Below are 25,883 nucleotides of genomic sequence, written 5' to 3' on the forward strand. Positions count from 1 at the left end.
TCAAACATTAAATTAAATTTTACAACTCAATTATAATTTGAAAAATTAGTTTAAAGATTATCATAAAAGATAATAAATAAATAAATAAACAATTATGACATCAAATAAAAATAAAATAAAATATTGTCGTAAGTGAAAACATGTTAGTTCGGTTCAACCCAATTTAATATTAACAAAACTCATGAACCAACCCAATCTAGGAGGTTTTCATTTATTTCAATCCAACCCAACGAGGTTACCAGTTAAGTTAGGTTGGTCGAGTTTTTTGAGTTATCCGTACTTTTAGTTTATCAACTTATACTCTAAATTTATAAGGTTGCAACTTTTACTCTATGAGTTTTTATTTGACATTTTGTACACATTCAATCAATGCAGATGTGACACATTAGAAAATGAAGTAAAATCTTCCATCATAAGATCATAATAAAGAGGTAGAAACACCAAGCATTTATGCTATTGACATATAGATTATTAACAGTAGAATGTCACTTCCAGTAAGATAAGGAGCCTTAAATAACAGCAGAGATCAATGCCATTAAAACTCATAATATATGATTTCATCAAATTAGAGAATTTTCCACTGCGAGCAAATGGGAATCGATAGCACAAGAAACAGACAATGATGCACTGAACAATTTTTTTCTATCACAACCTCTTTGGTACAACAAGTGTTGTAGCACAGATGGGATCCAAACACCTCAAAAATGTAAACAAGATAAACTAAACCTTTATATAATGCGAGAGATTTTCGTTCTATCACCAAGATGTGCTCGCACTGATGCCTGTTGCTTCGGGTTAAGTACGCCTATGTGAGTTGCAATCATGATGTCATTAAGCATAGATGGTACGGGCAGCCACGCGAGTTCGGGGTCTGTCTTCTTCATTGAAACTGGAATTATTATATACAGGGTATGCATTTTTGGTATGGAAAGGGAAGCTGAATCTGCTCTCCCAGAAAGAAGCCAAGTTATGCACTAAATCTAATGAGAAAGTTAAAAATTAGTACTGCTCCAGCGGTTGATTAGCCCAGCAGTACTTTCCATCGGCTTATAAAATCACAGATTCACCCCACTCATGTGGACAAACAGCCCATGCACCAACAGCAAAGAATCTACTTTGACATCCAGGGAAACCTTGAAGCCACCCCAACAGAAACAAATTAGCCTTGAACTGCTAGTTGATTAGAGATGTAATCTCAACCAAAACAGTTTACTAGGCTGGCAGTCTCAAATGGTAAAACAAAGAATCCAATCTAACCTCATAATATTCCATTCAAAACTCTCTGATAGTAATCATACTGCCGGGTCCGCCATGCATCTAAGCTGCTACTGATAAGTGAAAGCACTAAAGAGACGCATTGCTGCATGAGAAAAAGTTTCACAGTTAGGATTCTATCAATGCGATATCCAGTCACGCACGACAAGTATATTAATTAGAACCTCTTCGGTCAAACTGAGGTGAAATCGTTTTCTAAGATTCTGAATCGTTCGTGGACCACCTTTAAAGCATGGAAATCCAGAGTCCTGATTCCAATGTGGAGAAAACAAACGAGTTAACAATCTGACTCTGAAAAAGGAAAACAAAAAAGAGAGTACAAGAAACAAAGGAATGGATATCAAGTGCATTTCTATTATATTTCAACAAAGATGAAACAAGAAATAATAACTAATCAAGAAACTGAAAAAGGAAAACAAAAAATATTAACTAATGTGACCAAAATTTCTTCGCAAGGGTGAATAGAATTCTGGACTACCTCCACAGCATAGAAAGATTCAGCAGACAATTCAATAAGTTAACAAGAAATAATGATTTGAATTTTTATTAACTGAGGCTTCAGTTCAGTGTAGAGATCAATTTTGGGCATAAGTGAAAAAAAAAAAAAAAACAATTCTACCTGCAACATCTCAACAAGAAGAATAACACATTCTGCATGTTTACGGCATGTGAGAAATCCCTGAATGCATAAAACCTGGTTTCAAGGGCAAAAGCAGCAATAAATTTAGACCAGTGTTGCAGAAAGATGTGAAGAATATCAAGGTCTCACGACAAAAGAGGGGTTTATGAGTACTTTAAAATAATCAAAAAACTCGCTTGGAACCCCTTCAGCATCAGAATCCATGACCTAGCATCAATATTGCAATTATTTGACAATTAAAAAGGCAATAATCGGAATAATCATAGGATGTCAAATAATAATAATAATAATAATAATAATAATAATAATAATAATAAATAAATAAACAAGGAAGACGCGTGTAGGTTGCCACCCACGAATGTCTCATACAAAAGTGAACATACCTCTAGAAGCTCTCGGGTTAATTTGAAAGGAGCACTTTCAAAATTTACCCCGCCAGGTGAGTTAGAGAGCATGAAGCCAAAGTCAATATGTATTATATGACCCTCCTCATCCAATAGCAAATTTCCATTGTGCCGATCTTTAACCTGGTAAATACAGTAGGAAAAACCAATAAAAGGACTTAACAAAGCCAACTTATTATAGAAGCATGAACTCTTATCTAGTCTCTAGCTAATAATGAAATAATTTAAATGATTGAATATAAAAGACAAATAATATTTGAGTCAGCCCCTTCCACTAATTCTTTTCAAATGTCTGTAGTGGTTCTGAAAAATACTGAGTTGAAACAACACAGTTACAATACTAGTATCAGTATAATACCTGCAGAAGGTAGCAGAAGAGGGAATATCCAGCCATACTTTCCACAAAATTTCTCTGTACAGTATTTGAACAAGAATGAAACAAATCACAACAGAGGTGAAAAAATAAAAAGGGAAAATCAGGTATACTGAGTCTTTGTCCATCTCAAATATTTGATTATCAATAAAATATTTTATGTATAATTTTGAAGTTCAACTATGTAGGCTAATAGAGTTTTGGATAAAATACAAGAAAACATCCCCATTTTCTTCTAGTAGTGTTATGCTTCCACTAGTAAAAAAGAAGTAACAACAATAACAATACTATTAGTTGCTGCCGTTTCCAGCTGTGCAGCTAACGAACGTGGGAATGAGTTCGCTCCTATGAGGGAAATTTGTCTTTCCCACCCCACCCTATCTCTAAAAGACAGATGAATTTCAATCTAATCATATAAGAAAAAAAAAAACAATATAGAATTACAATTTCAACTGATGAATGCAATATAAGCTAAATATTCGAGCAATGTGTACATACATGCATACATATTCTATATATATGTATGTATGTGTGTACATATATATATATATACATATATATTAGATGTTAAGAGATCTCAGTCCAAAAGGAAAGCCTAGGTTCTTCAGATTCTTGGGACACGATTCTTTTGTAGAAAGGAATTGTGGAGAGAGGCTAACATTTTCAAAGATAATACGCATTTCCCTTTAAAGTCAAATTCTTCTTATGGGAACTTTAGTCACGAAAGAAGTCGACCATCTTCGAAGATAAAAAATTAATATTCCACTTATCAACCTAATGTTGATTTTATTCTTATCGAGAATAGAATCCCTGAAAGAAGAGCTTCAACAGATTTAGACAAGATAACATTCAAATCTGACACCTACTCAAAGTCCTGATTGAGTTGAAAAAATTGTCCATTCATGTTTCATCCAACACCCAAAGATGGAAGCATCATATTAGCAAATGCAACAGAAACGTAGAATTTGATTCGTCCAGTTTTTTAACCTTCAATAAAACCATCCTCTATACCCCAGGGAAATGAAATTTTCAAAAATTGGAAAGAAGGAAAACTAGAAGTCTAAAGAGAGAGCTTTCAGGGGAATCCTAAATGTACAATATCAAGAAACTGCAATTAGAAGGAAAAAAGGGTACCTGAGCAAGTTTAAAACTTGGAGAGTTTTCTTCATATTTGGCAACAAAGAAGTCACGCAAACTAGTGATGCCAGGAAATCTACTTTTGATAGAATGAAGTGAAGCCTGTAAGAGAAATAGTGGTGATCTGTATAGTTTTCATTTTCTTTTTCGATGTCAACTTAAACTAAATAAATAGTATAAGATTACCGTATCTGGAATTGTCTCAATAAGAGCTGTGTAAGAAGAAGTAACTAATACTTCATAGGGTCGTAACCAGAGAGGAAGACCAGCTTCTTGAAATATGTCTGGTAACAAGCAATATGACAAAACAAAGATGTCAAAACCAAAATAATTTACAGACGCTCAAGAAATTTGAAATATATTATTATTAACATTCTTGCGACTGAGACAAGTGAGTAGAGTTAATTTTGCCCTCTTCCAGACATTTTAAGGACATGATGACAAGGAGCTTGATAATCCCCCTTTAGTAATAGGCTTCAGACTTCAGATTCTTTGGCAAGTAGCAGTCCTTATTTTTACAATTTATAGCTCAAAAGAAATAGTACAATTTTAAGGCCTGAAATGAGGGTTTAGAATGCAGCGCATCTCAATGCCACTCTCTGGATGTTCCTTATGGAGTTTTTTGTACATTAACCTCCTTTTCCAATTCTTAAAAATTGAGCAGTCTCTTGTGATTATGTTTTGTTCCTTTCTTATGTTATTTTTCTCTGTTCCTGATTGCTCCTTTATCCAGTCATTCTTTTTCTAGGCTTTTCTTTTATACTTGGTACTTACCCATCTAAAGCCTTTTATAGCTTTAGAAACAAGGAAGACAAAACCAATCAATTAACAAATTAACAAAACTAAAATGAAGCATCTATAACTTATCAAGTAACTAAATTGAGTATTTCTCCTACCAATTCCCTGCATTGATCTTCTTTCAATATGAAAGTTTAGGATAGGGATGTCTTGTACCCTTAGCCTTCAGCCAAGGGATTGAACATTAAGCCCTAAAAAGTGGTCATACCATAAAAGTGTGAAATAAGTTGCACAGCAAGATGCTCTTGTCTGCAATCATCTCCACTCTTCACGATGACCTATGAAAAAAAGAAGAGGAAATAAACAACGGCAAATCTGGATATCCATAAACTAATTGGCGCTCTAGAAAGTTCTTTTTTATCAGAAACCCTTCCATTTAATCAATATCAAAGAATATACAAAGGCATACAAAAGAAATAAGTCCCACAAAAAGTGAGACCCAAAACCTACAGAAAGTGAGTAATAGAAGTTCACACGGGATTATTGTGCTTGGGTAACATATTGATATGTCGTCAAGTTGAAGGAAATCGATAATAATAGTTAATACTCATGAAGTATGACAACATATGTAACAAAATGTGGAAGATGTAGCAAATTATTTTAAATATTTACCAATCGGATGCATTCACCCCATGATAGCTATTTTACATTTTGTTTTTAATGAAACAACAGCTTTCATTGAAAATGAATGAAAGAATACAAGGCATACAAAAAGACAAGCCCTCAAAAGGAGGCTCTTCTATATGAAATGGTTCCAAATGTGCAAAAAAGAACCTATAGAATAGTTACAAAAGCTCTTTGAAGTTGAAGCCCAAAAAGAAAAATCAAATCTAACGAAGGACCAAACATCTAAACACAAAATAATTCCTCTCACTCCACAGATCTCAGAAAATAGCACACACCCCGAAACATAAAACCGGTAATTTTCACAAAAAGGCAGATGGAGGGGGAACTTAATATGCTCCCATTCTTTCTTAGTACGCACGTCAAGATTCACCAGATCTTAACCAGCAAAATGTGGGCCGATACAAATTCCCAGGATTGAAGATTAAAAAGAAGCTGCTTTTGGCACTCTATGGTACGACTCTAATAGAAGTTGTACCAGAGTGTAACCTGAGGTAGCCACTGATTCTAATGTCTAAGCTCTTCTTTTTTTTTTCTTTTTTTTTTTTTTTTTTTTTTTTTGGGTGAGAAACAAATTTGATATATGGTCTTTGTTTCTTAACTAAACAAATGACAAAGATTCAGATGTCTAAGTTCAAACATGGCAAAGCATCAAATTATAGCTCCAAAGTATCTATTCCCCACTTCATTATTTCAATTTTTTCACAGTGATAGGTTGTGCTCCTTTTTGAGTTGAATGCCTTGCCTTCCAGATGAAATACTATAGTCCAACATAAGTAAAAAAAATGTTGTCTTGATCTGAGACAATGCTCAGTATCCACTCATATAAATTATTTCCTAAAGACAGATCTTGGCCACTTTAGTGGCTCCAAATAATGCTTTAAAGATATGAATTGACCACTGCTAGAGAGAGCATATCCACTATTCAAGATCGTGTGCCATTGGGGTGTTGGGAATTCTTCTATGAAGTCCATGGCTATATCTACAACGGGCAATCAATTGCAGTATTATCAAAGATTAATGTGATTTCAGTACAGAACGAAAAATGTATGTTGAATAAAAAAAAGATCCCAGAAAACCTAAACAGAACTTACGGAACGCAAGTCCCAACCATATAACTTGCCAAATTCTGAAGCTTTACGTATCCTTTCTTTCTTAACTGACCAAAGTTCTCCAGATAAGGCATCACTGGCCTTGGGTGTGCTGCCATTTGCCTGTTTTAAAAAGAGATTAGTAAGCTCTGAACCACCACAATCACGCAATATAGAAAAATATAACCATTTTTTCAGTCTTCACCCTTGTCTGTGCATCTGATGAATCCTGTCCAGCCCCTTTAAGAGGGAGTCCAGGAGGTGCCTCGCCTTTCGCTGCAGCAGCCTGCACAAAAGGAGAAGTAACTTGATTGAAGGTCATCATATGGGATGTTATCACAAATCTCTAAGACACTGGCGATGATGATGATTATTATTATTCTGCACAAAAGTAAACGCTATTTGCAAATGCAAAATCTCACCTTTACTTCTTCTATAGCTATTGTACTTGGGACCCGGCGGTGTTCCCTCCGACGTGGTGCTCCCTGTACTTCAATGTCTTGCATTCTTGTTCCAGGATCAGCTGTCAGCACAACTCTCACCCACTCCAAGTCACTGCTCGGAGCTGCTCCTGAACCATGAGCAACATCAGCTGTACCATGTTGACACGATACAATTTCGGCGGGGTCTGAACCAGTTATTTCAGTGTTCTTTGACTCATTCTGCAGTTGCTTCTCCACAGAAAGTTTCAAACTTACAAATTTCACCTTTGCATCTGACTTATGCGACATTGCTTGATCAATTGCTTGAGCAGTAGAACTGGACATTCGATCAGTACTATTCCTGTATGCCTCCTGAGTTGTCCACAATGGATAGGCCCAGGGAGGTGGCTTCGGCAACAATGCATCTCCATTAGCTAAAGGAATTCCTCCTCTAGATAACTTTTGAGCACTGGAGGCATCCTTTACGTTGCTAAAACAAATTGATTAAAAACAAAAATAAGATAAAGAGACAGAGACAGAGCGGTCAAAGTTTTGAATGTTAATATTAAAATGACTTGAATGGGTTGATAATTATAACTGTAATTGCCATCAAAGCAGATCAGCCTGCTGGAACTTACTTTGGAACTTCACTTTTCAGTACTTCAACACATATTAAGTAAGGTGCTTTTTCCCTAGAGTTGAGAAGCACAGCTTCATCTTCAGGAATATGGACAACACGATACATCCCCTTTCCCATAGGAAAGGAAACGCCTGAAAATACAAACAACATCTAAATAATCAAAAGGTTCAACGTCCAAAACAAATTTCTTGCAGTATCATAGCATTGCACATTTGCTAGAACACAGAGAGAAATCACCCATCGATATGCAAAGAAAATACTTCTAAATTAGCATCAATATAGGTACCCTATAAATAAGATCATACCTCCATTATTTTGAGCCTCGGCTACTTTTAAGTTTATTTCTGCAAGAGACTTTAAACAGAATGACAAGAGATGTACGAACTATATCAGTAAGGAACTCAGGAAAAAATGTAAGAACATAAGAGTTCAATTGGCACAAAAATAATAAACAACCTCTCGGAGTGCACTTTTGCGGTCTTCAATTGGAAATACATCCACTAAACCATACGATGTCTCACATAATGAGTGAACCAAATCCAACGATTCATGGTAAGCTCCTTTTCTGAATTGAGATGCAGTACTATTTGGAAGTGGAGGCTTCACATTTGACTTCTCATTTCGCTGCCTCGGGGAACCCGGATGCTTCTATAAAGTTATAAGCATATAATTCAGACTAGGGTGCCAAAAAGTTGTAGCAGAGAGTCAGGCAACTGATGCAGTTCAAACCTTAGGTGTTGCATTATTCTATACCCTTAGTGCTCTCTTCAGGATGAGGAAATTTAGGGCAGCATTCTTTTTTCTTTTCTTTTTTCTTTTGAATTTCTCTTGGTTCTATTAGCCTAAATTCCTCCATACTTTTTCTGTTCTATTATTGCCATTAGGAGTCTTTTTGAAACATCCAGGTGATATCACCTTCTTATAGTTTCATTATTAAAAAAAATGCTTCTAATCATAGAAAAATGAACATAGTTCTTTCTTTCTGGAAAATGAATCAGTGACCAACAGTAAACGTACCTCATTGTGCTTCTTCAATCCAAAAAGCTCCGAGTCTTCAATTGAACGCTCACGATCCCGAAACAACTTGCGGAAAAAGTTTTCTGTCCCTCGACTACTTTCAGGAAGGCTATCAATGTTACCGTTGTCATTTAATTCAATACTTTTTGCCTCCTCCGGATGCACACGAAACAGTTTGCGAAACAATGAGAAGTCTGAAGGCTCTTCTTCCTCCCCGTTCCCATTGGCATCTTCAACCTTATCATTTACATTATTTTTGTCCTCAACTTTATCCCTAAAAAGTTTGCGAAAAAACCCTTCCTTTTCATCATCTTCCCTGGATTTAGAATATTTTTCTTCAGAGCTCATATCAACTTCATTTCTGTCATTCCCATCTCGCTTGTCGTCAAACTTATCCTTGAAAAGCTTTCGAAAAAATCCTTCCTTTTCATCCTCCTCCCCAGAACCAGACTTGGAAGCTATTTTATCCACAGAATCATTCTTACTATCACGAAACAACCTTTTGAAAAAACCCTCTGAGCTTGAAGTCACATCCTCATCTTCTCCTCTACTGTCCCTCAGAATCCTTTTGAAAAAACTCTCTCTCTCAGAGTCATCGTTGTCTTTTTCTGACGACTTCCTGAAGAGCAGAGTATCACGAATCTTAGAACCTGAGTCATCATCATTTCTACTGTCCCTTAAAAGCCTCTTGAAGAACCCATCCTTTTCAGTTTCATCACCATCCTTGTCTACCGACTTCCTAAACAAAAATGCATCTCTAACTTTTGGGCTTGGGATAAATTTTTTAAAAATATTGTTCTCATCAGGCGATAATTGACCAGCATCTTCTTGCCAACTGTTCCCTGATGAAGGCGAGAATGACATGGACCTTCGGTCAGGTGGAGAAGACACAAGGGACAACAACTGCTGTTTTGATGAAAATAGTTTATTCAAAACCTGGTTCTTGCTTCCAGGGCTCATTGATTCTCCTTGAGGCCGGACAAGAGGACGCCATTCACCCATCAAGGTCGCTGCAATCTGACACTTCTCCTGAATCCTACTTATTCCATCAGTATCATCAGAGTCGTCAAGCTCAGCCGCTAAAAGCCAATGCACCTTCAAAGCTATCTGAAGCGACTTAGAGCACATGTCAATTACGAATTTATCCAGCGATGGACTAGGCTTATGCACCATCATGTAGCATATCTGAAACAAGTAGCTCTCCAAGCCCGATAGAGGCAGCGTATACATTCTATTACAGAGATAATCACGGACCCCCGAGTGTTCGTGCTTGTAGAGATAGCTAACAGCAATCCACTCACAGAAAAAAGCCGAGTCAAAGAACCGAATGAGCCAACCATTCTCGCCATTCTCGCTCGTAGTTGTGGCCCTGGAGGCGATCTCTCGTGGTGACTCATAAGAGTCACCACGTAGTCCCAGAAACCTCACCATTCTTACTCGATCATCATAAACCGAACCAACAACTCAAACAGAACCAGAAACCCCAAAATCCTCTCAAAAATTCCGATCACCACAACACAAAAAATCCTACTCAAACCTCCACAAACAACTTGAATTCCTAAAACCGACTGAGTTCAAACTCCAGAACCACTAAATTCCAACGCCAACACTGAACCACATTCGTCAACAAAAATCCCAATTCCCAATTTCTTTTTAAAACAATCAACAGGGAAGCGATTCCTTCAAGCCCATCCAAGGGGAGAAGTGAACGGAATATGAAAAGAAACACCAAACGAATAATGCAAGTAAGTTGCTGAGAGAGAATCAATCAGAAGTGGAAAGACATGAATAGAAAACCACACACCTTGAGCAGGAAGTGAAATCGAATTGGTTCGAAACAGAAATTGAAGAAATGGCGCGAAGAAGAACCGAGGTTGAACGTGTGGATCTTGAAATCCGTGTGAGAAATTGAGCAGCGTGGGGGGTAAAGTGCTGGAGGTGGTGTTGGGGAGTAGTGCAGAGATGGTGGTGGTCGTCGAAATTGTTGGAGGGAGAGAGAAAGAAAGGTCGAAGATGAGAGAGACAGACAGAACGTAAGTGGCAATTAATTTTCATTTTTTCATTATTTATTTTAATTGCTGATCACGAAGCTGTCCTGGTGGGAAAACGGGGAAGCGTTTTTTTTTATTTAATAAATTATTATTATTATTATTATTATTATTATTTTCTTTCCAAAGCTTTCATTTTCAAACCCGTTGCCTTTTCGATTTTACATTTTATCGTCATTAATTCATACCAAATGTTCCTAATTTGAAGAACTTGCATGTCAAATTACCAATCTGCCCTCATGGGTGCAAATATTAACTGATATGGTTAGATTAATAAAATTTGGATGATTATAGATTACATTCTTACGCGTATACACGTAGTTTTTACTGCATCTTCAAATTTTAAATATAACTAGACAGTGTGTCAACGAGGACGTTGGGCTCAATTGTGGATGGATTGTGAAATCCCACGTCGATTGGAGATGAAAACGGGAAAAGCGAACAGTATCTGTTAATAGTTGGCTTAGATTGTTACAAATGCTATCAAACTCAGATATTGAACAGTCTACCAGGTAAGACGTTGGGGCCCAAATGAATAGATTGTGAGATTTCATATCAACTAAAGATGATGATGTATAAAAATGTGAAACGTTACTGACTATTTTCAAACATCAAATCATATATGAAAATTTACCTTATAAAACTGAGCACAAGAATTATGATGGATATTCATCTAATTTGGTATGTTATTTAATTGTAATTAAATTATGCTATAAATTAAATCTCACATTTTCCAAATTTTCCGCATCATATTTTTTTTATTAATTTTCATCTCATTTTAACGGAAAAAAAACTATTTAAATATATTATTTAGAAATAAATTTAAAATTCGAAAGATCAAAATTAAATATTTTAAAAACATCCGGACATTATTAAACCTATATCACTGCCTATTTAAACATGTTGCATATATGAATTAATCTTAATTTTTTGTCCGTTCAAATGAGAACATTTTGTTAAAATATTTTAACCAATCGAACTAAATTTACAATTTATTATTTTGTGAATTAAAAATATCGGTTAAATTAATAAAATTATCATTAAATTTTGTTAAAAAGTACGAAATACTTAATACTTTAATTTAAAAAATAGTTTTAAAAATATTAGAAATATTCTCGAGTTTTCAAAAGTTAAATTAATACTTTTCATTTTTTTTAAAATTCAAAATACATTTAGATTAAAAAAATAAAACTATTCATAACATTTAAAAAATAATATTAAAAAATATTATTTTAGACTAATAAATATTTTTATTAATTGAGTATTAATTTTATTTTATTTTACGAAAATTGGGTATTGATAAATCATAAATATTTTCCCGTACGAAGCACTAAAAACACATACAAAAAACCTCAGATAAAACCCGCGTCTGTACAGCCACCATTCTTCTACTTCATCACATAGTTCTCAAGAAACTGAGTGCGACGACAAGATAGAGGAGTAGAAGACATTCCTAAATGCTGGAATCATGATGTTTATGGCTTCAAACGCACTTAATTTAATGCAATTATCGCATCCCGTTCTTCCTTCCACTACATCTCTCGGTCGAATTCAGCTAGTTTCATCCTGTTCTTCATCGTGTAGCAATCATGGTTCACCTACCAAAACTCGTTCCAGAGACCGCATCTTTACTTTCCCCAAGTTCCGGCAGCACAGAGTTTTCACTCCAAAAGCTTCAAGTTCGGACATAGATGCGGTGATAGCCTCCACAAATGTCGAGGAAGACGTCGAGTCAGCTCAGCTATTCGAGGTTTTTTTCTTCTTCTCCTTTCTATGTTTAAATTCTGATTGATGTTTCATTAGGGAGATTCGAGGACTTTAAGAAGAGAAAGGTAATTTTGGCGTATGTATTTGGTGCTAGCTTACTGAATAAGTCGAAGAGGCAGAAACGTTAGCTGAGGCTGAACGAGAGAGAAGTGTTCTACAGTTCCTGAAATTGAAACTCGTGTTTAGAAAACGAACTTTTACATGACGACTAAAACCTAAAAGTAGCCACTACATGGAAGGCGTTTGTTGCATAAATTCGTTATGTTGATTGTCTTTTATTTTTGCAATGACGAAGACATCGTTATGTCTAATGAAAATCAATAGACTAGGCATATGTTTGGCTCTCAGTGACTCAACGCGTGCCTGCACATGTATTTAACAGCAATTGAAGAACTTCTTTTCTAGGTGAAAGTCAATACTAATTTGATTCTCTAACTTTTTTTTCTCTCTTGATTTTTTAGAAATTGAAGGATGATGAGAGACAACGGATAAATAAGTGGGAAGAACTTCAGAGGAAGGCGAATTTGCAATTAGAGAGGCAGCTTGTAATGGCTTCTAGTTGGAGTAGGGCCTTATTGACCATGCGTGGAAAATTAAAGGGAACCGAGTGGGATCCCGAGAATTCCCACAGAATTAATTTTAGTGATTTTTTGACACTGCTTAATTCGAGCAATGTCCAGTTCATTGAGTACTCAAATTACGGTCAGACAATGTCAGGTAGTCACTGTTTATATTTCAGAACGCATGTACGTTTCTTGTTTTCAAGTTTATTTAAAAGCAAGAAAAAGAAAAAAGAGAAAAAAAAAGACTACAGTTAGCAAATTGGAAGGGGTACTGTAATCACAATTTTCTAGAGCCGCTTAAGATATTTTGTTGTAAATTAGTTTTTTAAGACATTCTTGCTGTTCTGTCTCTAACAATTGATTGTTAGTTACGTATTCAAGAAATTCTCTTTCAGCGATCTCTGTAGAAGGGTATAATATTTACTTCCTGAAAAATTTCTGATAGTTGATTGTTATACGTGTGCAGTTATTTTACCATATTACAAGGATGGAACAGGTGGAAATGCAAAGAATGAAGTCATCTTTCGGCGTCATGTGATTGATCGTATGCCAATTGATTGTTGGAACGATGTCTGGAAAAGGTTACATCAACAAATAGTAAATGTTGATGTAATTAATGTGGATGCAGTCCCTGCAGAAGTCTATTCATCTGTTGCAACTGCAGTTATTTGGTCTATGCGACTAGCACTCTCTGTTGCACTGTATCTTTGGATTGATAACTTGATGAGACCAATATATGCAAAGTTGATACCTTGTGATTTGGGAGTTCCTACAAAAACAACTAGACCACCACTCCAGCGCCAGACACTTGGATCTTTAGGAAAGAGTCGGTAAGTAGATATCTTTGATTAATTTTTTGAATATTTCCCTGGTTAATGTTAATTTTGTTCAGTTGGTTGACACTTCTGCAAAAGCTTCAATGTAGACTGCGGCTCTTTTAATTGCTTTAGTAGTCTCCTATTTCTCTAATTCAGAATGCTTATAAATAGTTTTGTGCTAGTGGACCGACGTTCAATACTTTCATTTCTTTAAAGGAAGGTCTATCTCTCTCTCTCTCTGGTTTCTGAATCCAATCCCTATGTGTTGTTACATATTTTTGTTGTAATGATCATCTTTTGTGCCATTCCTGGAATTTGAAATTTAATCTTTATGACTTTTTACCAGGGCAAAATTTATATCAGCCGAAGAAACTACTGGTATCACTTTCAGTGATTTTGCTGGACAGGAGTATATAAAGAGGGAGTTGCAAGAGATTGTACGAATTCTCAAAAATGACGAAACCTTCCAAGAAAAGGGCATCTATTGCCCAAAAGGAGTACTACTCCATGGGCCTCCTGGAACTGGTAAAACGCTACTGGCTAAAGCTATTGCTGGTGAAGCTGGACTTCCATTCTTTGCTGTAAATGGAACGGATTTTGTAGAGGTGAGGTTTGTTGCTCATCCAACTTGAAAGGGAAAGGGGTTCACAAAAAGACTAAAATTAGCAACAAAAAAAAAAAAAAAAGAGAAAAAAAATGGAAGAGGGATTACGAGTACAAAAATTTGAGTGAAGAGTACACATAAAAAAGGCCGGTCATCTTGTTTGCCAAATCCCACACTTCCTTTCTAGTCCAATGGTTTGTTATAAAAAATCGTGGAATTTCCCATTCCTTTTGCTAGTTTTTTTCACTGTCCTGGTTAATAAAAAGAGGAAGGTTTGATTCAAATACACATTTTATTTGAAGATCAAATGATAATATGGAAGTAGAAATATTGCTTCTTGAGGCCAAATGAAAAGCGCTTATTCTGCACCAGTCTCACTTATTCTATTTAACGGTGCTCAGTCTTTTGGGTACAGCATCTGAGTTCAGCCCATTCACTCTTTCTGGAATGAGCTGACTGGGTTGATATGAATCACCAAGAACACCGAATTGTTATTCACATTTTATCTAATAATTTTGATGTAATTTTATTGTTTTTCAATTTTATCCTTTTCATGATATTAAGTAGGGGCATTATTGTAGTTTTGATATGGTCAATGTGGCATGAGGGTTTCATTGGGAGGCTATCTAAACCCTAGCCATCAGGTTGTTTTGGAAATAGATTGTGATGATTGAATTTTAGCCTTGGTGCTTCTTTCAAGTTTAGCCAAAAAAGCTTGTTGAATTTTGCAATTCATGCGTTGAGTTGCATGCCAAGAACGTTCAAGTAGGATTGATCATCCTATTTTGTGGAGTGTTCATATCTTGGGCCAAGCAACTTGTTCTGTCTCAAGAGTTTGATCTTAAGGCAATCCTTGTCTAACTTAGTCCTTAGGGTTGAAATCGAATAGATTTAGAGGTTTTAGTGTTTGTGAATTAAGTTCACATAACCAAAGGGTTCCTAGTTTCAATTCACTCGGGTTTTCATATTAAGGGTGGTTAGTTATAAAATCATGTGTTGTTGCAACATGAATAAAAATCATTGTTTAAATGTAGATTGATGTACTTGATTAAAGAAAATGGATTCAGAAACGTTAGCAATTTGTTATTTATTTCTCCAGATGTTTGTGGGAGTGGCAGCCTCCCGTGTGAAGGATCTTTTTGCTAGCGCCAGATCATATGCACCTTCCATTATATTTATTGACGAGATAGATGCCATTGGTAGCAAACGTGGTGGACCTGATATTGGTGGAGTAAGGAAAACACACTTTTTTCTTCATCCCATTTTCTAAATAATGTGTTTACCTCAAAATTTTCCACCTGCATTTTTATTTGGTATTTCATTTTTTCTGCCATATGCTTATGTGATTATTACATGGAATTGAACTTTAAGTTCATTTTATATGATATCTTCTTATTGGCCTTTTACTCCGTAATCTATTCTCTTGTAAGTTTCAAATTGAGTACAAAGTTTACTAGAAGCAGGGAGTGGATGACCTCCTTGATTCTTTGTTTATTGTTCACCCTCGATTTAATATATTTGTCATTTTCAATAACAGTTCATAAGATCTGCTAAATATAAATTTTTATTTGGCCAACCTCAACTTGCATATAGTTGACTGAAGCCTCAGAGTATTTAGGCTTTCTTAGGACAAGAAAGTGAGATATCCTGCTGAAGTGTGAAACTAGAAATAATCATTATTAAAATAAAGCATGGAATTTTGTGCGATTAGTCACTATAATCATCTTTGCCTTTCCCTTTCCTATGTCTGTTCCATTGGTGAGACCACAGTCAAATATTAGTTTTTCCTTCCTCGGTTGGTGAATTTCTAAAGCTATTAAGTAGCTCTACAACGTTTTATTGTTTGTTTGTTTGTTCTTTTTTTTTTTTTTTTTTAAATTTAATATTATTATTTATTTAATTATTTTAATATTAGCTTATCATAAGATTCAGGTAAGGGAAGGAAAATAATTCTGTTACGGGCCCAAGTTTGTGATTGAGTTATGGGTCTCTCGTAAGTGGAGGTAGATGATGTTTGTCTAGGGGAAGAAGTAGAATTCGTCTTTCGACCTATGTTGAATTTGTAAGACTCAAGTAAAGGGAACCTTAATACCTCTGAGTTAAAGTACTCAAGACTAAGTTGAAAACTTTTAGGTACAATGTTGCTATATCAATTGAACTATGACTCAATCATGACCAAAAACTCGAAATGACCTGATGTGTTTGAAAGGTTGTCGTCTCAATATCGGGAGGATCCATGGCAATTTGATAATTCCCGGATAGCAAGTCTAACTTTGTGAAGAACTTTGTTCCTCCCAATTCTTCAAGTAGTTCATCAATGACTGATATTGGAAATTTGTCTTTGATGGTCTTTGTATTGAGTTCCTTGTAATCCACACATAAGCGCCATGAATTATCAGCTTTCAGAACTAGAATTACCGGAGAAGAAAAAGGAGACCAGTTGGGACAGATGATCCCTTGTTGTTGCATGGCTGCACATTGGCGTTCTATCTCATCCTTTTGTTCGTGGGGATATCTGTAGGGGCGCACCACCACGGGTGTAGCTTCAGTCTCCAAGGGAATTCGGTGATCACAAGATGGGCTAGGAGACATCCCCGTTGGTTGATAAAAGAGAGAAACATTTTCCACTAGCAATTTCTGAAGTTGCATGTCCTGGATAGTGGTTGGATGCAAGGAATTGAGTTCAGGCGCCTTCTGCCATAGTGGAATGTATTCCTTTGAGCTCCACTTGTCGTCCCTGTATGAAAAAAGACAATACACATGATATTGAAGTATTTATTATTTAGATTTAGTTACCCATTATATAGGTATTTGTTTAGATTATCCCGTATCTAGAGAATTTAGATTATTTATCGATTTAGATTTAGTCGATTTTTCCTATAAGAGGGACGTGGAATTCTCTAAAAATAATTATAAAAAAAAAAAAAAAAAAACAGTCTAATTTAGACTTGCAACAACAACAGTAATTTGTGATTGACCTGTAACCAAACTATCATCTTTGTGTGCCGAACTATCATCTTTGTGTGTCTGTGGTTGACAGCTGGAAATGATTACTATTGAATATGGACCTGATTTTGTAGCTTCAAATGCATCTATATTAAGGGATATGCTGTAAAGTGGCTTTGCTATGGAACTCTGCTCCTCACTTAACATGCACGAACTTGAATATTCATTGCATGCAATATAGATTTAATAGAATGTGTTATGCAGGGTGGTGCAGAAAGGGAACAAGGCCTACTTCAAATATTGACTGAGATGGATGGATTCAAGGTTTCTACTGCACAGGTATGGAGAGAACGTGAACTTATTGTTATTGTATAGTATCCTATCTGGAAGTCTTGTTAATTTCAAGCCACAGATTCTCATCTATATATGTCCATATTTTAGAATATAGGTTGTTTCCTTTCCAATTTTCTATGATTTATTAATCTAAATTTTGCTTAATATTCATTATTCAGTCCACATAAGAGGAGCAGGATAGTTATTTTAGAATACGAGAGATGGGAGATCCAGGTGTTTATAGCCTGCAGTGGTACATGGAAGCGGAAGTCATTACTTTTTAAATTGGGAGCTGTTAATCATGGAAGAAGTTGTGTTTTCATAGAAATCATTCACTGACTTTCAAAGTTTTCTTATTTTGCTATAGTTTTCCTTCTTTTTCTTTCTCCTAGTGGAGTTTGTATTTCTAGAGCATTAGTTTTTTTTTTTTTTTTTTTTTTTTTCCATTTCCTTAATGAAATGTTACGTTTCTCATTTAAAAAAAAAAAAGTTTTCTTTATATCATAGGAAATATTAACTCTCTTGGGTCAATTAAGATCCGAAAGAGCTCCCCCATATAAAAAAATCATCCCACCTAGATTTTTAGGAATTTTTTCTCATCTTTTCTTAAACTTAAAGAGTTAATTTCTGATTGATCGGTAAATCTGAATTTTTCAGGTGCTAGTTATTGGTGCAACAAATAGACTTGATATTCTCGATCCTGCTCTGTTGAGAAAGGGCCGTTTTGATAAAATTATAAGAGTTGGTTTGCCATCTAAAGATGGAAGATTGGCCATATTAAAGGTATACAGATAGTTGGTTCGTTCTTAGAGTCAGAAAACTCCTAAAAAGTTATGATATCTTATTAGGATCTGCATGTGATTGCAGGTGCATGCTAGAAATAAATTTTTTCGTTCTGAGGAGATTAAGGAGGCTCTACTCCAAGAAATTGCTGAGCTAACTGAAGATTTCACAGGGGCAGAATTGCAAAATATACTGTACTAATAAGAAAATATTTAAGCTGTGACTATATTTCAACAAGATTTTTTATGTGCATTTTATACTTCAAAGGAGAGTTGCGTATTTATTTATTTTCAATTTTGGACAGAAACGAAGCTGGAATTTTGACTGCCAGAAAGGATCTGGACCATATTGGACGTGAAGAGTTGCTTGAAGCATTGAAAAGGGTTAGTACATATTTGCCTGCCGCCACTCCCTCCATTCTTCAGGAGATTAGATACAGCAATTTTTCCTTGTAAAAGGATAAACGCATTGCACTATTTTTTGTTGGTTGCTGCATTATCAACATTTCTCTACTTGCTCAATGGTTTGCAGCAAAAGGGTACCTTTGAAACTGGTCAGGAAGATAGTACTGAAATTCCAGAAGATTTGAAACTAAGATTGGCATATAGGGAAGCAGCCGTTGCGATTCTGGCTTCCTATTTTCCAGATACCCACCGCCCATTCATCGAGGTAGTGTTGTTGTCTTGTTTCAAAGTTTTATAACATTTCCTTGGTAAAAAGGCATGTTAACTATTTTTTATTCTTATCCTTGCAGACGGATATAAAATCAATCCGTAGTCAGCCAAATATGCGTTATGCTGAAATTCCAGGGAGAGTGTTTTCAAGAAAAATAGATTATATTAATTCCATTGTCCGTGCATGTGCTCGTAAGTTATATAAAATTCTTATGCTTTACTTTATAATTTTCTATGGGTAATTTTCAATTGTGAGTTGCTATGTGTGGTGAAATTTAACTTTGGGTAAATTGCATGAACCACCCCACAGTAAATCCTTGGAGAAGCTTACGAGGGATTTCCTTTGGGAAGAAATTGAGAAAGGGAGAGGATCGTATCTAGCTTACCAATTCAATATTGTAGTCGTTGTTTTATTGGATTCAGGGTTTTTTTTCTTTCTTTTGTATAAATAAATGGAACCGATACCTGATGTTAAAACCTTATTTTAAATGAATCTAGACAGAGTATAAAGTGTCAGGTATGAAGAGTCGCGAATTTAATGGCTTTGCCTTTATTGGTTCAGCTTGTCAGTTCCCCACTCCCACCTCCGTCCTACATTGTCTATTAAATGTTGATAATTCCTTTTTAAATGTGAAATCAAAAATAAATTTTGCTTCCAGGGTAGTCTCTTGCACGTTGGCATTCACTCTTTAAAATTATATTAGAATCACTACTTTATTCACTGGCTTCATTTAAGTTATTAATACTTCTCACTGGATTTCTCACAGCACGAGTAATTGAGGAGGAAATGTTTGGGGTTGATAATATGTGCTGGATCTCTTCAAAGGCCACGTTAGATGCTTCCAAGTTGGCAGAATTTTTGATTCTGCAGACAGGGATGACAGCTTTTGGCAAAGCATACTACAGGAATCATGGTGATCTTGTTCCAAATGTTTGTCTTCATGATTGAAACTCAATACTCTTCAAGTCTTTATGACTGTTATTTTCTAAATAATAAAATATTTCAATAACTCAGTTACTTTGGATACTTTCTACAGCTTGCATCCAAACTTGAAGCACTTCGTGAGGAATACTTGCGTTATGCTGTGGAAAAATGTTTTTCAGTCTTGAGAGAATACCATTCCGCTGTAGAGACAATCACAGGTCATATTGGTTTATGTAATTCTTTATTTTAATTTATACAACAATTGTCAACTGTTGAAAAATCTTCACAGTAGTTTAGCTTAAATATCGAGATGCACTGGAAATTAACAAAGTTGATTTCTTTTAATGAGTCGGTATCATGCAAGATCTATCACTTATTGAATATGCAGCATTTGTATTATGCAGATGTTTTACTTGAAAAGGGAGAGATAAGGGCTGAGGAAATTCGGGACATATATGAAAAGGCTCCTCGGTTTCCACAGGTGGTTTTTCTTGCTTCAGAAAAATGTATTTCCATCATTGGTGATTATCATAGCTTGTTTACTTTCACATGGTAGTTGTTCGGTTTGTCTCTTTGTTTTTTAAATTGCATATATTAAAAGTGGGAGTTCCTTCCCCAGGTGCACCTGAAGTCTTACGACGATCTCTTTTAAAGCTGACTTGACTGAGAAATCAATGCCTGAAATTCCTAGAAAACATCCCCAATATCCATTGAGGGGTTTGTTAGGGGTTCAAAATAGTCTCTTTTTGACAAAAGATTGTTGATTCCTTCATCATCTAAATTCATGCTCTTGATTTTTCAGTTATGGGAATTTGACATTGTAAACTAGATAGTGATGTAATTTGACATAGTAAACTAGATAAGAAATTCTTAATCCGAAGTTTAGGTATTTAAAATATTTATTAATGGTCTCAAAGATAGTGATGTGGAAATATTAAATGAAACACCCAATGTAGTTTGGATTTATGTTATTCAATAATTTCACTTGTGAATGTTCAGATATTCTGTGTCTTCAAACTATTTAAGGAAATTTTTGGTTGCACCTTATCAGCCTGCTGTGCGTCCAATTGATGAACATGGAGCTCTGCTGTATGCTGGACGGTGGGGAATTTATGGAGTTACACTTCCTGGAAGGGTTACATTTGCACCTGGAAATGTTGGATTTGTGACTTTTGGTGCGCCTCGACCTATGGAGGTAACATCGATCTATAATGCTCAGATTTACCTAAGCCATAATGTTGAAGTACTGATAATTGGATCTTTCCTCGGTGAATTGAACCCTTATGCAGACACAAGTTGTTAATGACGAAACTTGGAAACTAATTGATGATATCTGGGAAAAAAGGGTTCAGGAAATCAGAGCTGAAGTTTCTGCAGATGTTGAAGAAGATGAAGAGAAGCCGCAACTTCTGATGGCCAGTCATTTCCTTTGAATGTAAGAACAATTTCCTTCATCTGTTAGCTCTCTCACTCATAGTCTTTTACTCATGCACCCATTTTAGCCTTTTCCTTTTCTTGTTAATTGAAAACATACATGGCAATGAATCATTGATAATGAGAAGTATATACAATAGTACAAATATGTAGTGGGACGAGAAAACCTCAAACGAAAGAAACTGAAATTACAGGAGTTTGTCCTAGTAGAGTGGATAAGAAGTCTTGCCAAACTCTTACATTTACATTTTTGACCAATAAAAAGTATCAAAAGAAAAAAGAACTCTATCCCAAACAACTTGTCATTCGTCATTTCTTCCTAAAAAAATATGCTTGTTTATCTGAGCTTTATGACCTAATTAAGCGTAGTACTGTTAATTTTAGTCCTTCACTTGCAATCTTACGATAAATATCCCTGCAAAATAGTGGGTGTAGATCTTCTGGAATTACTGGGCAACATTAAACTGAAATAGTACCTTAGCCCATTTTAACCTTATCCTGTTATGGTCTTCGTGCATTCTCCCTGTTGTAAATAATATCTATTTCCAACTCTAAAATTTCTAAGTGGAAGAAATAGCTGCTCAATTATTTGATTGGGAGGAAGAATGAAGAAAAATCAAAGAAATTCTTATTTCTAATTTGAATTTTGCAATGATCCCATAAAATCAGATACTTTCCTGAAGAAATTGGTCTACCATTTATGACTCTACCTCTCATTCTCTCTGTGTTTGTATCATAGGATCTTTACCAGGGTTTGAAATTTTATTATCATGTCATCTTTTTCATGCAGAGTGCAGCTCGTACACTCTTAATAACTTTTCCCTTTCATTTTTCCCGAGTGCTTTCACTTGAACGCAGGGAAGCAATTGATGATTTCTATTTACTCTTCTCTTGCAGATCATAAATGTTGGCAGTAAATGCCAGATTCCTGGATGTCTGGAAAATTGCATCCTTGATGACTATGTAAGTTGGTGACTTTGTGGGTGCTTATGTTTTACTGCAGATGATGAAGGCTTGGAAAAATTGCACCTTTGAGAACTATGTTTGCTGGAGACTTCATGGGTTCTTATTATCCAGTAAAGATGATGCAATAATTTTGTTTTAGGCTGTGAGAAGTTGCTGAAATTACGACTGAGTTGCTGGAATTATCTTTCAGCCTGAGTTAGCATCACTGAGAAGAGGTATTTGTTTGAAGTAGTCCCTGTAAATTGTACCATTTTTTCATCGGGTCATATAAATTTTTATTTAGTTAACGTTTTTCTTGAGTATCGTTCACAAAGTTTTGTACACGCCACATCATAATTAATATTTATCAATGAAGAAATATTTTCTTCCTTTCATTTATGCTACGCTGCCAACTTGGAAGAAGGGGATTATGATATCTGGAGAAGTGGGCAAAAAAAATTTGAAAAAAGAATTTATTTGTGCATTGTTTATTTGTTGGGCATCGTTATTCCACTACCGTGCTAACCAAGATTACAACGCAACTATAATGTGGTATTTTTTTAGATTCTGAAGTATAATAGAGAGGATTCAATGTCCTCGTGAAGCTTTCTCTCAGGAGGAAACTTGGGGAGAAGATTTGCGATTTTTTTGGCAGATTCTATATATGATTTATGCTTGTATACTGTGGCTGCTAACTTAGCTTCTGCATTGGCACACCGGTTTTTGAATGCTAAGATGTGACTGTTTCTGTAATTCTCCTTCCCGAGTAGGTCGGCGAGCTCCTTTTTCTTCGGTGTCCAGCTGCCAGTTCTCAAATTGAAGGCATACAAAGGAAGGAATCTTTGTCCATAATCAGCTATGAATTCTAAAGCCTTTAAAATGAACTCGAACTCCTCATTTGGCATGTAGTAGGGAAAGCTTATTCTTGTCCATCCAGGTTTTATTCCAGCATAGCCCTATTAGGTTGTTAGAGATTTAGTTTGGACAAAGTTCACTGTTTCATGGAATGCAAAATTGAAAGATACCTTAGCAATGGCAGATCTGTAGGCATGCGAGCATTTTTCATCAATGTTGAGCAGCTTGTGACCATAGGGACCGGCACAACTGCATCCTCCTCGAGCCTGAATGCCGAACAGATCGCTCAGGAGTGCTGCAACAAAAGAGCCATGAAGAGGTTTTGCTCTCATATACCCTGTCTCTTTCCACATGTAAATCTTTTCAGCCTTTTCTCTGCTGTTAGGTTTACATAATCTATCAGTGATACAGTTGGGCGACGAATTAGTCGAAGAGTAAACGATAAAAGATAATATGGCTTGACGCTTAGAAGACGTGCTCCCTAAAATGCAGATGCTTCTATTTGGGAGAAGTCTCTTCAAAGCCCTCTCTACGTACTGGTGCTCTTGCTTCTCTATCTCATGGTTGCTGATATATTCCTTTACCTCAAAAGCCATAGCTGCTCTTATTATTCCTATAATCTGTGGTGTTCCACCGTTTTCCCTCTCTTCTATGTCTTCATTATACAGTGTGTCCTGCAGAAAATCTTCCATGAGCAAAGAAACAGACGTCAAAGTATACCAAATTTTCAGTTTCGATCAGACGGATTCCACTCGAACAAAACTCAAAATCTGGTGAGCTTTTTTGCATTACCTTTTCACTGAAGCCATTGACATAGTTCACAGTACCACCCCCACAAGTTGATGGAGGAGATGACTTCAACTTATAGAGACTTTTGTTCATCAGAAGGATTCCAGGTGATCCAGGCCCTCCAAGAAACTTGTGAGTACTTAGAAAAATCGCTTCATAGCCATCAATTTCCCCTGATTGCATATCTATTTGCACATATGGGCCACTGCATCGTAGTCAAACACTTAGCCAATGCTTTTGATTCAAGTAAATGGGTAAAATTCAGGTACCTTGCAGCAAAATCAAAGCAAACATGGCCTCCATATTCATGGATCAGTGTAGGAATAGCTTTTGTATCTGCATAAATTCCTGTTACATTACTACAAGCTGAGAAAGAACCCAAAATTAGCCTCTTTCCAGCTTTCTTATACGCCTCAAGTTGGGATCTGAGCATCTCAATGTCTAAAACCCCATTCTCATCCATTCCAATTTCTACCACTTCCGCCAAGCTCTGCCGCCATGAGAGGAGGTTGGAGTGATGCTCATAAGGTCCAACAAAAACAACCCACCTTTCTTCTTCCTTGAGGGTCCCTATTACCCTGTCTCTCAGAATGGATGGCACTGCAATTCCCATCACTTCTTGCAGTCTTTTAATGGCGGAAGTTGCGCCTTGGCCACAGAACACAAGCGCTTCTTCTTCTCCACCTCCTAAGCACTTCTTGATGTATGCGATTGCATCGTTCGCCATCTTTGTTGTATGCTGCCCGACGTAGCTGTCGCTTGTGTGAGTGTTGCCTGCAGATTTGGTGAACTGAGCAAAGATATATATCTAAACCATTTCTAAGTTTTTTAGATTGAGAAATCACCATAGAAAGGTAGAACGTTTTGGAGGATGAAATCTTCCATATAACGAAGAGAACGACCAGAAGCTGTATGATCAGCATAACACACTCGTCATTCTCCAAATGGAGAATTAAACTCTGCATCTCTACCTATAATCTGACATCGCAGCCAAACCAGCCTTTCCTCCGCCGTGCCGGGAAACAGAGCGCCGTCCTTTTCCATCGTCTGAAATGACCTCGACTGCCCCCAACCTCCGGAACTTTGGCTACATTACGTTCGGTGCTTGCACTTTCTGCATCGTCTCCGGCGAGGTTGAGAGCTTTTTTCGACATGGGTTTCTCCAGCTTCAACTCCATAGCTTAGCTTTAGAAGAAAATAATGAAATTATGAAACACAAGGCTTTCAAACGGTGGGAAAAAGTTTGAATTTTCTGCGGATTTATACATTTTCGCCCGTTTGGTTGTGGAATGAATTTAATTAGCCTCCAATAATCAAACAGGGAGAAGCCATTTTTTAAAAATTAAATTTGATTGATTTTTCATTTTTTTTCTTCTACTTTTATCTTCTTATTTTGAAAAAAAAAAAAAAAAAAATCCACAATAATTTTTCTTCTTATACAAACTAAAAATATAAGAGTTTAGAGATTAATAGCATTTTTCTTTTTTACTAATAAAAAGTAATATATCTGTATTTGGTATTAAGCGAGAATGTGGATTTACGAGTTTGTTTTATGGAATTAATAAATTTAAGTATATATATACTTATAAAATAAAATCCAATGAACGAATCAACCAATAAGTGTTAATTAATGGATTCTAAATAATTTAAGGATGATGTTAATCAAATAACTAATCATAATTACTAAAAAAAAATTACTTCTACGCAATATATTTAATTGAATAGGTTTAACCTATTCTAGTTTTAGTTAATTTGTCAATAGTTTTAATTAATTCTTTTTGGAGAAATTTGATAATTAATTAATATACCATTTAAAAAAAATAATAATCAATTAAGTTAATATGTTTTCTTTAGCTAGATTTCAATAAATAAATAAAAAATTAAATATTGTCCAAAAAAAAAAGTCTTTAGCTATAAAAACTAGGGTGTTGGTTAGCTTATTTAATTATTTTTACTTTGTGTTAATATAGATTTATTT

General features: G+C 35.6%; 2 protein-coding genes and 1 pseudogene across 14 annotated transcripts; 1 reads left to right on the forward strand and 2 right to left on the reverse strand.

Annotated features, from left to right (window-relative positions):
• Positions 1-530: 530 nt before the first annotated feature.
• Positions 531-10,464, reverse strand: LOC111804473 (phosphatidylinositol 4-kinase beta 1). Its single transcript, XM_023689285.2, has 17 exons — positions 8,422-10,464; positions 7,861-8,052; positions 7,710-7,758; positions 7,403-7,535; positions 6,765-7,254; positions 6,548-6,628; positions 6,346-6,465; positions 4,836-4,905; positions 4,016-4,113; positions 3,827-3,931; positions 2,678-2,731; positions 2,299-2,442; positions 2,069-2,122; positions 1,895-1,969; positions 1,440-1,523; positions 1,258-1,360; positions 531-1,133 (listed from the first exon to the last, which is right to left on the reverse strand). Exons 1-16 carry the CDS (start codon positions 9,850-9,852, stop codon positions 1,259-1,261), a joined length of 3,282 nt encoding a protein of 1,093 aa, XP_023545053.1. The 5' UTR covers positions 9,853-10,464; the 3' UTR covers positions 531-1,133; position 1,258.
• A 1,355-nt stretch (positions 10,465-11,819) lies between these two features.
• On the forward strand, positions 11,820-24,297 carry EMB3144 (AAA-type ATPase family protein). Of its 12 annotated transcripts, none has more exons than XR_015422684.1 (21): positions 11,820-12,219; positions 12,698-12,953; positions 13,266-13,629; positions 13,964-14,222; positions 15,321-15,452; positions 17,432-17,506; positions 18,158-18,283; positions 18,368-18,477; positions 18,588-18,666; positions 18,815-18,952; positions 19,038-19,149; positions 19,725-19,888; positions 19,995-20,100; positions 20,287-20,363; positions 20,934-21,077; positions 21,172-21,317; positions 22,214-22,279; positions 22,422-22,497; positions 23,032-23,655; positions 23,785-24,037; positions 24,171-24,297. XR_015422684.1 is itself a non-coding variant. In XM_023689289.2 (17 exons), exons 1-16 carry the CDS (start codon positions 11,938-11,940, stop codon positions 21,313-21,315), a joined length of 2,568 nt encoding a protein of 855 aa, XP_023545057.2. In that variant the 5' UTR covers positions 11,821-11,937; the 3' UTR covers positions 21,316-21,317; positions 22,214-22,656. The 12 variants fall into 12 exon arrangements, 1 of the variants encoding a protein (XP_023545057.2); XR_015422679.1 differs by having other exon boundaries at positions 11,821-12,219; positions 22,214-22,497; positions 23,785-23,889; positions 24,002-24,037; XR_015422677.1 differs by having other exon boundaries at positions 11,821-12,219; positions 22,214-22,497; positions 23,032-23,435; positions 23,520-23,655.
• On the reverse strand, positions 22,798-25,250 carry LOC111803692 (uncharacterized; annotated as a pseudogene). Its single transcript, XR_015422685.1, has 5 exons — positions 24,751-25,250; positions 24,175-24,679; positions 23,909-24,110; positions 23,287-23,790; positions 22,798-23,217 (listed from the first exon to the last, which is right to left on the reverse strand). The product of XR_015422685.1 is annotated as an uncharacterized LOC111803692 (transcript).
• Between the last annotated feature and the right edge of the window lie 633 nt (positions 25,251-25,883).

Source organism: Cucurbita pepo, chromosome 10, assembly GCF_057944985.1.
Source record: "Cucurbita pepo subsp. pepo isolate OVF chromosome 10, ASM5794498v1, whole genome shotgun sequence".
Classification (NCBI taxonomy): Eukaryota; Viridiplantae; Streptophyta; class Magnoliopsida; order Cucurbitales; family Cucurbitaceae; genus Cucurbita; species Cucurbita pepo.